Here is a 14,208-nt window from a genome sequence, read left to right on the forward strand (position 1 = left end):
GGAAATGGGAAGGGAGGAGGCAGGACTTTCCATCTGTTCCGGGAAATCATGTGACTGCCTTCCCTTTATACTGATAAGGCTGCCAACAGAACTCTTAGTGCTGATGGGTGTGCTCTGTGTCTCACTCTTCCTATGCATAACCATTAGCCACATCAGTCTGCTCATAACCTTCCTAACTTCCTGCCATCCAAGGTCCTTGCTTCTTTCATTCATTCAGTCAATGTTTTCTGAGCATGTACTGCACCCCAGGGAACAAATGCAAAAATGCCCCTGCCCTCCTGGTGCTTGCATTCTAATTTCTAAAAAATGGCCTCCTGAAACTGCCAGACTTGTTTAAAGAACTGCTTCCTCAATGTGTTTCTTAAAAATGATGGTATTTTGGAGGCAGAAAAGCAAATAATCGCAGTTTGAGAAAACAATGTGGTTCAAAGGATTAAAGAAATTAGAGGCTATAGAGGGTCTGCACGAGAAAAGATATGGGAACTCGTGAACCTTTTGGAGTGGAATGAAGCAGTAACAGAATGACTGGCTTGGAGGTTATTTCTGACGGGGTATATAAACCCACTCTGGAAATAGGAATGGCCTGGCAGAGGATTAGGATTCAGTGGCCAGAAGTAGGACCTGTTCCCAGCAACAACAAATTTAACAATTCCTACTAGAAATGGGATCAGAAGAGAGGCAAATTCACGACCAGCAGAGGTATCAACATCTTCAAGTAGCCGTAACAACTACTTTAATTTTTTGGTAAAAGTTTTTCCAGGTCAATAAAAAATTAAGGGGTTAAAAAGTAAGAGTGATACTTAGATAAAGTTATCAATAACAACCAAGACCCAGAAAGCTTACCCAGCTAGTCAATGAGGAACCACGGATAAGGCTCTTACTACTAACCCCATGCTTTTTCCACTACATCATGCGGGGAGTTGAGCAGGGTCATCTTTCATCAGCAGTATCTAAGACATGGGACACTACAGCTGCAGAACACAGCATAGGAGAAGGTCAAACTTATAACAGCTGAACTCTGGTCAATGACACATGGTTCTCAAATGATCAGAACTGGGTGTCTAGGTGGGGAGTAGTTGCCAAGAAGAGGAGAGAGGTTGTTCCGAATTGCTACATTAGGATAACTGTTATTCATGAAACCCAGAACTAAGTTCATTCATCAGCAACCTTATCTAGCTCTGGGGGCAGAATGGCGAGGCGGTTCCCCTGAATGTGGACCTCTTTAAGCTGGGTAAGCTCCCCGATTTCCTTAGGCAGTGAGATCAGGTTGTTATTCCTATTGTTGAGCTAAACAGAAGAAAACAAGGAGTTGTCAACACATTTTCACTTTAAAACGTGCTCCACAGAAACTCTCATCCTCCTCCATGTCCTCTCTTCTACTAAAACTCAGTCTTTTCCATTTGTTTACAAGTGCCGGTAGATAATCAAGAAACACTATCAGGAGTAGTGGTTTATTCCTGCAAAACAAACCTTACTCCTGCTCAAATTGACTTGATTCTACCCCTAAAAGGCTGCAGCAGTGAATTGATTTTCTAAGAATTTAGATAACTTACTGTCTGCATCTTTGTGAGCTTCCCAATATCTGGTGGCAGGATTTCAAAATTGTTGTCACTCAGATAGAGTGCACACAGGGTGGCTGCAAATTAAACAGCAATATATAAACAGGGTGGCAGGGAACCTAACCATTTGAGGTCTGATCAATACAAGGGAGTCAGCTTTGATTAATAATGCTGGCTTGGTGAAAAGCCTTTGACATACCTGGGGCTCCCAATGATAGCAAGCAGGTCAAACCAAGATTTACTGGCTTATCGTGCATCCAATGTGTCCAGGAAAACATCTATATCCAAGAGGACTGATGCAATTAACAATGTGGGCACTAGCATTTTGGGGCACAGAGTTTTAACACATTTTGAAAACAGATTGCTATTTTTCTCATCGATTACTTTTGATTCACATTTATATCTCCATTTGCATCCAAAGTAAAACAAAGAAAACTACTGTGCCACTTTTATGGTTACCTAGGGCAAAAAGGTTCTTTCAAGTGAATACAACTATGTTAAAATAGACCTTTTCCTATATAAATAGCACTGTGTTAAAAATTAATGAAAGGCTTTCTGGTGACGGAGGCTATAACCATAGCTCATCAGTTCCATAATCTGACTAATTATTACTGCTTGTTTCTACAGCCTTAAGGACAAAAGTAAATGAAGACAAAGGGGCTAAAATAATGGCATGAAGTTAACAGAGTAAATCCTAACTTAAGCAGAATATCAGTAGTCAGAAATTTGTTCACAATTATTACACAATGATAATATGATTCCAAACTACTGAAGGCTAAAATTCTAAAGCATCTGTTTATCCTCAACCAAAAAAACTCATTATAATTAGGTGTATGTTTTGTTTATCAATATTTATTTATTTCTTATAGATAAGAATCTTGCTCTGTCACCTAGACTGGAGTGCAGTGGGTCACTGCAGCCTCAAATTCCTGGCCTCAAGCCATCTTCCTACCTTGGCCTCCCAATTACCTAAGATTACAGGCACATGCTACTAATTTAATTTACATGGTTAATTTTTAAATTTTTATTTCTAGAGACAGGGTCTCTCTATGTTGCCTAGGCTGGTCCTACACTCCCAGCCTCAAGTGATCTTTGGAGCTCAGACTCCAGAACTGTACGTTAATATAACATAATAAAAACAGGTGCTCCACCACCCAAGAAAATATTTTACAGTTGGTTTCATGTGCTTGAGAAAGTCATAGAGAGATAATGTACATAAGGTAAAAAGTGAAAGTTTAGAGACCAGCTCAGAAAATTCAGATTTTCTGAATGCCATATAAGTTACTAATTGAAGAAATAGAACACTCATTTAAAAGAAGCAAACCTTGTCTGAAATAGTGCATGAGTTCCCAGAAGAAATCACTTTTTTAATTTTCAAAAGCATCTTCAGCAAGAAATTTGTTGGCATATAAAAGAATAAAATGTGGCCAGTAATTTCTTAATGCCTGTGTACTGGATAAATAGGTCAATAAGAGTACTTTTTAAAAGGCTGAAGATAAGAATCCCAGCTGGAAATTTAAAAAATTTGGTTAGTGATTTATTAATAAATATTTTTATAAATAATTGATTGTGACATCCTGGGCAAATATCGCACAAAGAATTAATACCAACATGGGAGGGTACCTTTTTTTGGCATGCTATTTAAAAAGAAAGTCAAGTCTCTTAGCTAAATGTGAGGCTTGATCTCATTTCGGTACATAATCTCTCTCAGAATGTTAATATGACATTACTAAGTCCACTTCAGCCCAATGGTGTCACATAATGATATATCAAATGTACATACTGCTGAGCTACAAAGGAATATTCAAAAGGAGTCTGTAAAGTAAAAAATATCTCTGTCCAGTAATTTCTCTTGGAGTTTATTTAGGGCCTGGCAAATACATTTCACTCTTAGAACACAAAGTATAGTGTTCAGGAGATTTATAGAACTGAAAGTTTCTTACTCAGGTAGAAGAAGTTTCCAGGAAGACAATTTTCGTTCAAGTTGTTGTAAGTCAAGTCCAGAACCTCAAGAGCTGGCAGGGAGCTGAAGCCTCGTGGCAAAGTGTTCAGCCTGTTCATGCTGTTGCAGGGGGACAAAAATCTGTTAGGACACCAAAGACACATTTATACAGATTATCAAAGGCACCTCTGTTTCACAGGCTGAAAGTGTAAGTGCCATGATCCTAGAGTCACTTTATACTGTATTTTTATTTTTTATTTTTTTGAGATAGGGCCTTGCTCTGTTGCCCAGGCTGGAGTGCAGTGGCACGATCTCGGCTCACTGCACCCTTGACCTCCCCAGGCTCCTTTCACTTCAGCTTTCCAAGTAGCTGGGACCATAGGCACACACCATCACACCCCACTAATGTTGATATTTTTTGCCGAGATGGGTTTTTGCCAGGTTGCCCAGGCTGGTCTCAAACTCCTGAGCTCGAGCCATTCTCCCACCTCGGCCTCCCAGAATGCTGGGAGTATAGGCATGAGCCACCAAGTCCATCCTATTTTTTTTTAATTAAAAAAAGAATTTATTTAAAATTTACATTGACAAGTGAAGATTGTACATACCTATGGTGTACAACATGATACTTCTGATATATGTATAATCCATTGTGGAATGGCTTAAATCACACTATTTAATATACACATTGCCTTGTATCATATGCTTGTCATTTTTTTTGTCTTTTGTGGTGAGAATACTTAAAATTCACTCTCTTAGCAATTTTCAAGTATACCACATATTGTTATTGACTGCAGTCACCATGACGTACAATCCATCTCTTGAATGTACTTCTCCTGTCTAACTAAAATTTCGTGTCCTTTGGTTAACATTTCTGCAATTCCCCTCTCCCTCCAGCCTCTGGTAACTATTTTATTCCCTGTTTCAATGAGGTTTACTTTTTTACATTCCACATATAAATGAGAGGATGTGGTATGTTGTCCTATTTAGACTAATAATTTTAGTCAGAGAGCTTATATATTCCTGAAACATTTGAAAATTTCTTGGTTGTCATTTTTCTCCAATGGTGAAATTTAATCACTGTTTTACAGAAAAACTCAAACCATCACAAAATATCTGTCCTTGTAAAGAAAAATTTCCTTATGAATGTAGTGATAAATCTCAAACTATACACATTGAAGCTTTGTAGTTTTCAGACTTTTGCTTTATTTCATTTCCTTTATTCCTTTTAGAAGGGATAATCATTTTTTTTTTTTTTTCCTACAACTGCTAACACTCAAAGTTATCTTCAATTAGAATGGTGATGTCCAGGGGCTGGAGGGAGGGGCAATGGAGAGATGTTTTTTAATGGATGTAGGATTCAGGTTTGCAAGATGAGAACATTCTGGAGATTGGCTGAACAATAATGTGCATACGCTTAACACCATTGAACTGTATACTACAAAGACAGTACTTTTTTTTGTTTGTTTTTTATTTTTTGAGATGGAGTCTCACTCTGTTGCCCAGGCTGGAGTGCAGTGGTGAGATCTCAACTCACTGCAACCTCTGCCTCCCCAGTTCAAGCGATTCTCCCACCTCAGCCTCCTGAATAGCTGGGACTACAGGCGCGTGCCACCAAGCCCAGCTAATTTTTGCATTTTTAGTAGTGAAGGGTTTCACCATGTTGGCCAGGATGGTCTTGATCTCTTGACCTCGTGATCTACCTGCCTTGGCCTCCCAAAGTACTGGGATTACAGGCGTGAGCCACTGCATCCGGCCAGACAGTATATTTTATGTGTATTTTATCATAACTTAAACATTTTTTAAATCATACAATTGACCCTTGAGCAGCATGGGTTTGAACTGCCTGGGTCTAATGACACATGGATATTTTTCTTCTGCCTCTGCTACTCTCCTGAGACAGCAAGACCAACCCTCCTCTTCCTTCTCAGCCCACTCAACATGAAGAAGAGGATGAAGACCTTTAAGATGATCCACTTCCACTTAAAGAACAGTAAATGCACTTTGTTTTCCTTATGGCTTTCCTAATAACATTTTCTTTTCTCTAGCTTACTTTATTGTAAGAATGCAGAATAGAGGCGGCTGGGCATGGTGGCTCACACCTGTAATCCCAGCACTTTGGGAGGCCAAGGAGGATGGATCCCAAGGTCAGGAGATCGAGACCATCCTGGCTAACACGGTGAAACACCGTCTCTACTAAAAATATAAAAAATTAGCTGGGTGTGGTGGCAGGCACCTGTAGTCCTGGCTACTCGGGAGGCTGAGGCAGGAGAATGGCATGAACCCGGGAGGCAGAGCTTGCAGTGAGCTGAGATCATGCCACTGTAGTCCAGCCTCGGCGACAGAGCGAGACTCTGTCTCAAAAAAAAAAAAAAAAAAATGCAGAATAGAATAATAGAATACATATAACACACAAAATATGTGTTAATTGACATTTATGTTTTGGTAAGGCTTCCTGTCAACTGTAGGCTATTAGTAATTAAGTTTGTTCAGGATCAAAAATTATGCGTGGATTTTTGACTGCATGGGGGTCAGTGTGTTGCTTCCTCAAGCCACGTGTTGTTCAAGGGTCAATTGTGTGTGGGTGGGTGTGTGGGTGTGTGTAGTGTGTGTGGGTGTATGTGGTGTTGTGTGTAGTGTTATGTGTGTGTGTACAGGGGTGTTATGTGTGGTGTGTGGAGAGTGTGCTGTGTGTGTGGTGTGTGCAGGGGATGTGGTGTGTGTGTGGTGTGTGTGGGTGGGTGTGGGGTGTGTGTGCGGTGTGGTGTGTGTGTGTGGTGTGGTGTGTGTGTGGAGGGTGTGGTGGTGTGTGTGGTATGTGTGTGGTGTGTGTGTGTGGGGTATGGATGTGGTATGGTGTGGTATGTGTATGGGGTGTGTGTAGGGGTGTAGTGGTATGTGTGTTTATGCAGTATGTGTGTGTGGTGTGTGTGAGGGTGTGTGTGCGTGTTTGTGTCTGCATGTTTCCAGTAAAATCTAAGGAAATTTTTTTCTTTTTTAAAATCATACTTTAAGTCCTAGGGTACATGTGCACAACATGCAGGTTTGTTACCTAGGTATATATGTGCCATGTTGGTTGGCGGCACCCACCAACTCATCATTTACATTAGTTATTTCTCCTAATGCTATCCCTCCCCTATCCCCCCACTCCCCAACAGGCCCCAGTGTGTGACGTTAAGGGATTTTTTTTCTACACTATCTTTTATCCTTTTCTTTAAGCCCCTTATTTTTCTCAATGCAGTTCCCTTTGAGCATGCTTAAAAGCCAATTAAAAAAAAAACTTTAATAAAAGTTGACAGGTATTGAAAGGTGGAAGGGACTGTGACAATAAAAATCATTCCAGTCATCGATGCTTCTCATAACAGATCAAGCTCAGTCCAGTCCTACCAAGCGGGCCTCACCAGAAACAGCTGACAGCAGAGGGGGAAACCAAAATGGAAACGTGGGTTCCCCATCTCAGGAAGAAAATGTCCCAGACAGACTACACCCAGCAAAACTAGCTTCACGACTATCTACTGCCATGACAGCAACAATGAACATTCTCCATGAAGTCACAATTTGTGAAGCACATTATGGCAAGTACTTCGCTTGTTCACTAAAACTACCTTGTAATACAGGCAAGATGGAGCTTGTAATTAATGCCATCTTGAGATGAAAAAACAGCCTAAGAGAGAGTAAGGAGCAAAGACTTCAGAAGTGGGTGACATGTGTCTGGAAGCACCCTGTACCTCACGGAGGCCAAAGTCACTCCAGACCCGTGGGCTCCTATGCAAGGATTCTGAGAAGAAGTGCAAGTCAGAGACAGCGAGGGAGGTAGGGAAGCATACACTAGGTGCTTCTGTCTTTAAACACTGCTTTAAGTTATCCATTTTTGAAAACTGCTGATTCCTTTACATTTTTCTCTGCAAATAAAGAAATACACTTTTGCAATATTAGGTACAGGAAATCCACAGTTAAACAGGCTTAGAGGGAAGAGGCATCTCACTTGAGAGAGAGCTCCCATTCAATCTCCAGCCCAGAGCAAGCCTGGAGCCCCTCCACCTCTTGGTGGCAAGAATCTACTTAACCGAAGGTTCCTTTCTCCTTTGAGTGACAAAACAATACCTACAACGTGTAAGGAACACAGCAGAGTCCCACGTGCAGCTGACAGCAGTATGTAATAGTAGTAGGCACGCCACCCTGGGGGGCAGAAAGGAAGTCCTTAAACAAATGCTGAAACTTCAGGAGAGCTGCTAGCAACAGCCCCAGCTACAAACGGGGCAAGGAACTGCAGAGACTTCTGGCCACCTCTTCGGAGGCCAGACCATGTGCACGGTGACCTGGTGGCATCTCTCTCTGCAGAATGAAGGCTGGAACACACTGGCTGTCCCCCTTCCCCTCAGCAGGTGCTAACATCCATCTCCATCCATCCACATTTCCACATGTGGGAATTCCATGCTCAGGGCCCCAGTCTGACACTGCTAGCAATCAAGGTTTCCATGAGAGGTTACAGGGGGAGTAGGAACAGAATGGAGCTTTAAGGTAGGAGACAGCTAGGTGAGGAGTCTGGCTCCAGCACTTGCCAGCTGCGTGACCTTGACCAAGTTACTCAGCTTCTCTGAGACCGAATTTCCTCAAGTATAAAATAAGGCTGATAACATCTTCAGGGCAGGATCACTGGGAGGGTGAGAGAGAAAATATGTGAAGCACCCAACACCCGATCCATGGTTCACACGTGGCTTCTCAGGAAAGGAGAGCAGTTGCTAGAATTATTTTTCAAAAGATTTGAGAGAAAATTTTGAATCAGCCCTAAGCGAGCAAGCTCACCTCATGACAAGCCACTTGGGATGGTCTGAATATCAAGTGTGGTTTTACCATTTGTGCCACACTTGCTTAATCTCAGGTGACTTCAGGTGTTGAAACATAAAGCTTCATAGGGCTCAGCTATGCCAATTGGTATCAATTCTTTGTTTGCATGGGAAGATTTTTCAAATGCATGTTGGAAGTGGGCAAATGTCTGCATATAAAACCGGGATGTCTAAGGCTATTCAGCATCTGTTTTCCTTTTCTTCTAAAGCCCCAGAAAGGTCTGTACAGACTCCTTTTCAGAGCAGTTTCTTCTCTGCAGGTTGTCTTGAGCACCTCCAGCTTCAATAAAACCTTCTTGGCTAAAAGCACTAATTTTCTCAACTCCACAGTGACCTACTCACAGTTATCAAAAATAAATATTAAAAAAATCTAGGCTGAGCCCGGTGGCTCATATCTGTAATTCTAGCACTTTGGGAGGCCAACACAGGCAGATTGCTTGAGCTCAGGAGCTCAAGACCAGCCTGGGCAACATGGCAAAACCCCGTCTCTACAAAAAAGACTACAAAAATTAGCCAGGTGTGGTGGCACCTACCTGTGGTCCCAGCTACTCAGGAGGCTGAGGTGGGAGGATCACTTGAGCCCAGGAGGCATAGGTAGCAGTGAGCGGAGATCACGCCACTGCACTCCAGCCTGGGAGACAGAGCGAGACCCTGTCTCAATAAATCAATCAATCAATCAATCAATCAATCAATAAATAAATAATCCAAATCCATAAGTACCCCACATGGTACTTAATAAAAACTTCTATGTGTTCATGAGACAAGCTCTAGCAACAAACAAGGTCAAACGTTATTTGTGAATAGTTGGGCACAGTGGTCCTGCTGTGAAGTTATCCTAGAAATAATCATCAGCATGGGAACATGTGTGGTTTCACATTTTTTGGAAAATAACTCTAGGAAATAAACTGTATTTAAGCAATTAAGAATAGAAATAAACTTTCTTTTATTTATTCAGGTGGCCTAAAAGTATCTCATGTCTTACAAGCAACAGAATAAACTGCAAATACTATATAAAACTTTGAAAGCAAATTCTTATTGAGGATGCCTTTTGGATCACGCATACAAGTGGCTTGCCTGCTCCATTTTGTGATCTCCTGTGTGTATGCTTTCTTTCGCCCTGGCTCCTTAGGATAAGGAGTCCTCCCTATAACTTGCCTTACTGTGTGAACATAATTCTTCATGCCATTTGAGGACAGAGGCATCCTTTAGTGAAACCCATCTTAGCTCCTTTCCCTAAGAACTGGGAGGTTTTCTTCAAACTTTGACAACTCCATCTATGCAGCTACGTAATTAAATACAAAAAGCTTTACACAATCAATAAAACAACGACAGCCAAAAGTGTAAACAACTCCAAAGAGAACAAGAAGGCAACTAAGATGCATTCATGAAAAAGAAAAGTTTAGGGCTGGGTACAGTGGCTCATGCCTATAATCCCAGCACTTTGGGAGGCCAAGGCGAGTGGATCACCTGAGGTCAGGAGTTCGAGACCAGCCTGACCAAGATGGTAAAATGGCATCTCTACTAAAAATACAAAAGTAGCTGGATGTGGTGGTGCATGCCTGTAATCCCAGCTACTCGGGAGGCTGAGGCAGGAGAATCGCTTGAACCCAGGAGGTAGAGGTTGCAGTGAGCTGAGATCGTACCATTGCACTGGAGCCTGGGCAAGAAGAGCAAAACTCTGTCCCCAAAATTAAAAACAAACAAACAAACACACACACAACAAAACAAAACAAAACAAGAAAAACGGAAAATAAAAAGAAAAGTTTACAGCTCTGTCCTACGGTGCCTCAAACCAAACAGAACAAAACCTGAGCTTATTATTTTCTTCACAAACCTGTCTCCATCTGCTCTATTTTTCAGCTGTCCAACACAGAAACGTAGGTATCATTCTATCCCATCAGTTACTGCTGTCAATGTTACCACCTGTATAGTTTTCATATAAAATCCCTCCCTGCCTCCACTGTCACTGTCCTAGTTCACATGGGACATGAAGCTCATGTTCTTACTGGTCTCCTAACCTCTAGTTTCCCTCCCTCCACCCTCTTCTCCACACTGATCTTTTGTAGGAAAATCTGACCATATCTCATATCCACTACTTGGCTATGCAAATTTCTCAATTGTCAGCACGATAAAATTGGAGCTCGTTTATTTATTTATTTATGTATTTATTTTTGAGATGTAGTATCACTCTGTCACGTAGGCTGGAGTACGATCTCAGCTCACTGAAGCCTCTGCCTCCTAGGTTCAAACGATTCTCCTGCCTCAACCTCCTGGATAGAATAGCTGGGATCATAGGTGCACGCCACCACACTTAGTTAATTTTTGTATTTTTAGTAGAGATGAGGTTTCACCATCTCGAGGAGGCTGTTCTTGAACTCCTGGCCTCAGCTGACCCACCAGCCTCAGCCTCCCAAAGCGCTGGGACTACAGGCGTGAGCCACCATGCCCTGGAGGAGTTTGTTTATTTAGCACAGAGGCCTTTCATTAGCACTTTTGACTCCCTGTCATTATTATAAACATTTATTTGTTTATGATTGGTTTCCTCAACTGCAATGGAAGCTCCATCAGGGCTGGATGGCCAGTAGCTAGAACCACGCCTGGTACACACTGGGAACTTAGTAAATCCTCATTCACTGAACAGCAGATATCCAGGATTCCCTGTCTAGTCTGACCTCTGACCTTACAGCTGCCTGCCTCACACATTATACTCAACAGTGCCAAAAAAACAACAATTCCTAGGCCCCAGGCAGGCAGTGCTGTGAGCGTTTAAATATGTCATTTGCGACTGGGCGTGGTAGCTCACGTCTGTAATCCCAGCACTTTGGGATGTCACGTGGGTGGATCACGAGGTCAAGAGATCAATCGAGACCATCCTGGCCAACATGGTAAAACCCGTCTATACTAAAAACACAAAAATTAGCTGGGCATGGTGGTGTGCGCCTGTAGTCCCAGCTACACGAGAGGCTGAGGCAGGACAATTGCTTGAACCTGGGAGGCAGAGGTTGCAGGGAGCCGAGATCACATTACTGCACTCCAGCCTGGCGACAAAGCAAGACTCCATCTCATAAAATACATAAATAAATTTTAAAAAAGGCAAATATCTGGCCAGCATCTATTGCCACTCCACATCAATCACTAACTTAACCAGAGCATTTAGTGGCTAAAATTTAATGAATATACGACTTTGCACAGAGACAGAAACATGAGTGGGCAGTTTCATCTAACAGCTGTGCCAATGAAGATGGAATTCTGATGCCGCAGTTCCGATTTGGGTCTATGGATGTGTTGGTCTGTTCTCCCATTGCTATAAAGGAATGCCTGAGGCTGGGTAACTTACAAGAAAAGAGGTTTAACTGACTCATGGTTCTACCAGCTGTATAAGAAGCATGGCAGCCGCTGCTTGTGGGGAAGCCTCAGGGAGCTTTTACTCATGGTGGAAGGCAATGAAGGAGCCTGTGTATTACATGGCAGGAGAAGGATAGCACGAGGGGTCTTGCAATAACTCACTCACTATCATAAGGCCACTACCAAGAGGGGATGGTGCTAAACCATTCATGAGAGCTCCACCCCCATGATCTAATCACCTCCCACCAGGCCCCACCTCCAACACTGGAGATTACAATTCCACATGAGATTTGGTGGGGACACAGATCCAAACCATATCAATGGTGTCTGATGGAGCCTTTAGACCCATAACCTATGGGGTTCTCTTCCCAGCTTGGCCACTAACCTCAGGGGTGACCAGAACCCAGTCCCTTAGCCCCTTTGAAAAGGCTTGGCTTCCTCTGTATAAAATGAAAGCACTAAAATTTGCCCTCCCTACCTCACAAATGTTGAGAGGATCAAGTGCTGCAAAGCAATACATGAAGACAGGTTATCATTATTATTATTTACTGCTACCTGGTTCTGCAACCTCAGTTGAATCAAAACTCCTCTCTTCACCTTGGCATAAAGAAAGACAGAGAATTGTCACCTCTCAACTACAGAGAAGAATTGCAAAAATGAATGAAGCAACATTAGGGAATACATTCTTCCCTCCATGGCATGAAGGTGCTTTGTAAACCGTTCCTATTTAACACAGAGAGAAAAAAAATCAACCATATTACAACTTGTCTGCCAGTTCATGCTAGGCAAGTAAGTCCCTTCTTGGTCAAGAGAACTGAGATAAAATTTTACTGGACACAAAATACAGTAAAAATGTAACTTCCTTATTATGCCAACTATTAGCTTCTCAATTAGCTCTCAAATATTCACTAATGTAGGCCACCGAAAGGATATATTAAAACAATAAACTTTTTTTAAAGCCCAAAACACAAAAAGAAATTAGAAATCCACTTCTGTGCAATGATATAAATGGAATTCCTCCCCTGGCCTTACCCAGCACGCCCCTTCCACTCTCTTCCTCTCCATCCTTTCCCCTCCACTGATACTCACCCAAGGTTCAGGTGTTTGAGTTTTTGATGGCTGCTGATCTGTGTGGGCAGCTCCTTGATCTGGTTATTTAAAAAGCTGAGCACTTCCAAATTCTTCAGTTCTGCTATGTTTGGTGGTACCACCATGGAAACATAAATGTGAATCTGGGAACAGAACTCCTAGCAAGGGATGGCAGCAGCACATTTTGCTTTTCTTCAAAGCAAAGAAAGATATAACTCCAAAAGGACCATTGAATTCACCTATCAGTCTTACTTATTTTTTATGGGTTTTTCATAAGCAATCGCTCACTTCTGAGTGGCCGCTGAAATGCTTTTTCGTGTATCATTAGCTAAGTGCTTGGCATAGTTTGTTTCAGATGGACAATGAAGAGGGAAACAGAGCAAAAATGCACAAAAGGGAATTTGTGTACCATAGCAGCCTATAAAATTGAATATTACGAAGCATACATACTTATAGTTGTCGTATAGGATCTTTTAAGTGCAATTGTTTTTTTCCTTTTGGTTTTCTTGCATTGCCACCAGAAGAAAGACAGCAACTTCCAAATCCCTTCCTGGGTGACGTACATTGAAGCTGTTTAAATAACCCAGTATCTGAAGAGCTGTCCTCTTAACATTGCATTATATTAGCTCAATTTTAAATAATGAAATATTCGACCTCCCTAGTTTCTGATTTTGGCCTCTGGAATAATGTATCTTGATCAACACCACACACACATATAGACACACACACATACATACACATACACACACACAAAGGTTACATCAGATCAGCAATAGATCGATATACTATTATTATATAGAAATAAAAAAGTCAACTCAGCAGCATGCTATGAATACTAGTATGCAGATCAAAGGTGAAAATCAACCACTGGGGACCTGAAAGTTTCCTCCTTCCTTAGTGTGTGTATGTATGTGTGTGTGTGTGTGTATATATATATATTTATACTTGAAAATACAAATGTAAAAGCCAAAGACATCTTTATCTCATAAAGCACAAACTATAAATTGGCAGCAGAAGGACTTTCCATAGGCTGTAATTCATCTATCCCATTTGCTATTCAATCATTCTTCAAACATTTGTATGGCGATAAGCTTGGCCATGGTTCATGTAAACTCCGATACCAAGGCTATCCAGGTAACTAAAAACATGAACAGGGGCCTGGAGCCCAGCCCGAAAAAGTGTGATATCTCATATCAGTCAGGTTTACTTCCCATCCCATCTGCTTCCTCCAGGGGTGCCCCAGGAGGCTGGAAAACCAACCTGCTTGCCTGCAGTCAGACCAAAGTGCCTGCAGGGCTCATTAACTTCTTTTTGGCTGGAAGCACCTCCACTTTGCTGGACAGGCTGGAGAAACCAGAGTCCATCTGATTTCTGGACTGACACGGCCCCTCCCTGAGTAACAGCTTTACTCCTAAAAGGACATGTATCT

At 41.9% G+C, this 14,208-nt stretch overlaps 1 protein-coding gene across 1 annotated transcript; it reads right to left on the reverse strand.

Annotated features, from left to right (window-relative positions):
* Positions 1 to 1,152: 1,152 nt before the first annotated feature.
* On the reverse strand, positions 1,153 to 12,987 carry LOC139355999 (ras suppressor protein 1-like). Its single transcript, XM_071068729.1, has 4 exons — positions 12,780 to 12,987; positions 3,503 to 3,621; positions 1,554 to 1,636; positions 1,153 to 1,287 (listed from the first exon to the last, which is right to left on the reverse strand). The coding sequence occupies exons 1-4, from the start codon at positions 12,902 to 12,904 to the stop codon at positions 1,153 to 1,155; spliced, it is 462 nt and encodes a 153-aa protein (XP_070924830.1). The 5' UTR covers positions 12,905 to 12,987.
* Positions 12,988 to 14,208: the final 1,221 nt, after the last annotated feature.

The sequence above is a fragment of the Macaca nemestrina genome, chromosome 9 (genome assembly GCF_043159975.1).
Source record: "Macaca nemestrina isolate mMacNem1 chromosome 9, mMacNem.hap1, whole genome shotgun sequence".
Lineage (NCBI taxonomy): Eukaryota > Metazoa > Chordata > Mammalia > Primates > Cercopithecidae > Macaca > Macaca nemestrina.

Excerpts from the sequence above, each read along its gene's own strand:
- LOC139355999 (XM_071068729.1), bottom strand. The coding sequence starts at position 12,904 with ATGGTGGTACCACCAAACATAGCAGAACTGAAGAATTTGGAAGTGCTC. Across the intron at positions 1,637-3,502 it reads TGGAAACTTCTTCTACCTGA|CCACCCTGTGTGCACTCTAT; the intron begins GTAAGAAACTTT and ends TTTAATTTGCAG. Across the intron at positions 1,288-1,553 it reads AGCTCACAAAGATGCAGACA|CTCAACAATAGGAATAACAA; the intron begins GTAAGTTATCTA and ends TCTTCTGTTTAG.